Source organism: Alosa pseudoharengus, unplaced genomic scaffold, assembly GCF_046254945.1.
Source record: "Alosa pseudoharengus isolate Yale_2024_CS ecotype anadromous, Long Island Sound unplaced genomic scaffold, YU_APseudo_1.1 YU_APseudo_1.1_scf_6, whole genome shotgun sequence".
Classification (NCBI taxonomy): Eukaryota; Metazoa; Chordata; class Actinopteri; order Clupeiformes; family Clupeidae; genus Alosa; species Alosa pseudoharengus.
Genome location: NW_027468848.1, coordinates 917,127 through 920,000, shown reverse-complemented (window position 1 = coordinate 920,000; position 2,874 = coordinate 917,127). Strand labels below are relative to the sequence as shown.

Here is a 2,874-nt window from a genome sequence, read left to right as displayed (position 1 = left end):
CTTCCTGTTTGTCTGCTTTCTCCAGTAGGAGTTAAGTCTTTTAGAGACGAATGACCCATTAGACCAGCCTCAGACGAGTCCAGGAAGTGACGTCAATTCCAGAAATAAGTACATAATTTACTTTACTCTTTATGGAGAATACAGTGGGAAAAACGTGTTTTCTTTTACAGTTCATGGAAAAAATAGTCACATTAGGTAGAAGCTTTTTATTATTATTCGTAATTCACATGTATTTATTAAATAATCGATCGCAACTGACTGTCCACGTGATCTGCCAGAGTCAGCTGGGAGGAGCTCGTGACTCACGCATAGGGACTCACGGCAGATATTGCGCGAAATGTTGGTTTATTTAAATGTTGGTATCGTTTAGATGTCCTTCCTATTCATTAACATGAACATGATGACTGACTAAATAAATGACTATGATGTTTAATAAACCATTGTAGGCATACAAGTTATCATTATATCACATCAATTAAGTGTTTTCTGTAGGCTAGGCTACTGTGTGACATGCTTTACACTAGGCTACAGCATAAAAATAGGCTCAACAATAGGCTATCAACACGTTTGCAGTATCACTGTTGCAGAAATCACATACAAGAAGGCATCCTCTTGATTGTTTGTACATTTTTGCATATTCCAACATAAGGAAGCAGCATGAGGAAACTTGTCGTTTTTCTGCCTTATTTTCTAACTACTTTTACGAGTCTGCAGTATCACCGAGTACAGCTGTTACAAGAGGGTCTGGCGTCCCTTTGTTATGACACAACTTCCTGCGACGGTCATTCGTCGGAAAATGACTTAACTCCCTCTCTGCCTCCTGTTGGTCTGCTTCCTGTTGGTCATCTTCCTGTTGGTCTGCTTCCTGTTGGTCATCTTTCTGTTGGTCATCTTCCTGCTGGTCATCTTCCTGTTGGCTTGTCCAGGTACGGGCGATGTTCTGGGGGACATGGAGCAGCAGCTGCAGGTGAACCGTCTGCGGATCGGCGTCCTGGAGCAGGAAAACGCCACACTGACCAGCAGCCTGGACAAGCTGAGGGCCACGAGGAGAGTCAGAGCTGCTGACCAGCCTGCACAGGTCAGGAACCACCAGCCATATTCATCACATTATTAAGGGAACCACTGAGTCATATTCATCACATTATTATAGGAACCGCCAGCTCATCATATTATTATGGGAACCACTGAGTCATATTATTATTATTTTTTTTAAAGTATTTTTTGGGGGAATGCATACGACAGAGGAAAAGTGCTTTGGTGTTGCTTTAAACTCAAGTTTAAAGCAACCTGTACCATCTCTCTCTCATTCTCTCTGCACCTCTTCCATTCCTCCTTTCTCTCTCTCTCTCTCTCTCTCTCCTTCTCTCTGAACCTCTCCCATTTCTCCTTTCTCTCTCTCTCTCTCTCTCTCATTCTCTCTGCACCTCTCCCATTCCTCTCTGTGTGTCCCCTTGACCCTTGACCTGCCATGTCATTTCCTGTTATCTTCTCTCTTCTCTGCAGCATCCGAGTGTGTGTGACCTGCAGCAGACGTACCCAGCTAATGCTGCCCACAGTGCACAGTAAGAGCACCACTCACCTGACCTACACACCTGACCTACGCACCTGACCTACACACCTGACCTACACACCTGACCTACACACCTGACCTACACACCTGACCCAGCTAATGCTGCCCACAGTGCACAGTAAGAGCACCACTCACCTGACCTACACACCTGACCTACACACCTGACCTACACACCTGACCTACACACCTGCCCAGCACACCTGACCTACACACCTGACCTACACACCTGACCCAGCTAATGCTGCCCACAGTGCACAGTAAGAGCACCACTCACCTGACCTACACACCTGACCTACACACCTGACCTACACACCTGACCTACACACCTGACCCAGCTAATGCTGCCCACAGTGCACAGTAAGAGCACCACTCACCTGACCTACACACCTGACCTACACACCTGACCTACACACCTGACCCAGCTAATGCTGCCCACAGTGCACAGTAAGAGCACCACTCACCTGACCCAGCACACCTGACCCAGCACACCTGACCTACACACCTGACCTACACACCTGACCCAGCTAATGCTGCCCACAGTGCACAGTAAGAGCACCACTCACCTGACCTACACACCTGACCTACACACCTGACCTACACACCTGACCCAGCTAATGCTGCCCACAGTGCACAGTAAGAGCACCACTCACACTGGAGCATGACTGAGGGTTCACACCTGACACTCACACACAGAACCCATAACACACTCACACTCGTTGAGACTCAGTGGGCGATGTCATGCAGACTCAGTGCATTGTCCTAACAGAGCCCATGTAGTACCATGTGTATTTAAAGTCACTGTAGAATGTCAGATCTCAGATCTCTCCTCCTCTCATCCTCCTCCTCCTCCTCCTCCTCCTCTTCCCACCTCCTTATTCTCTTCCTCCTCTCCTCCTCCTCTCCTCTCCTCCTCCTCTCCTCTACTCCTCCTCTCCTCTCCTCCTCCTGTCTGTAGGGGGGAGGCGTGGCAGACCTAAGCGGGTGCATCAGAGGAGGCGCGACGGCGGGCGGTGGAGGACATGGGCCCATGGGAGCAGCCCCCGCCCCTCTCCCTGCACCTCCTCTCTCCCTGCTCCCTCTCCTCCTCCTCCTCCTCTCCTCCCTCCATCCTCTCCTCCTCCTCCTCTCCTCCCTCCATCCTCCATCAGCACACCCTCCATCTGTCCCTCCCCCCGGAGCCCGTCGACGCTGAACTGACCGCCGAACTGACCGCTGAACTGACCGCTGAACTGACCTACGCCAAGACCCGCCAGGCTGCTCGCGCACGCGCCCGCTCCGCAGGAGGCCGACACAGGAGGAAGTGA

General features: G+C 50.3%; 1 protein-coding gene across 1 annotated transcript in view; it reads left to right on the top strand.

Annotated features, from left to right (window-relative positions):
- ccdc157 (coiled-coil domain containing 157) overlaps nt 1-2,874 on the top strand; it is an 8,763-nt gene extending 5,889 nt beyond the window's left edge. The window contains exons 8-9 of the mRNA XM_076270678.1: nt 927-1,078; nt 2,719-2,874. Of these exons, the coding sequence (XP_076126793.1) occupies nt 927-1,078; nt 2,719-2,874 (308 nt within the window). The remainder of the gene's footprint in view (nt 1-926; nt 1,079-2,718) is intronic.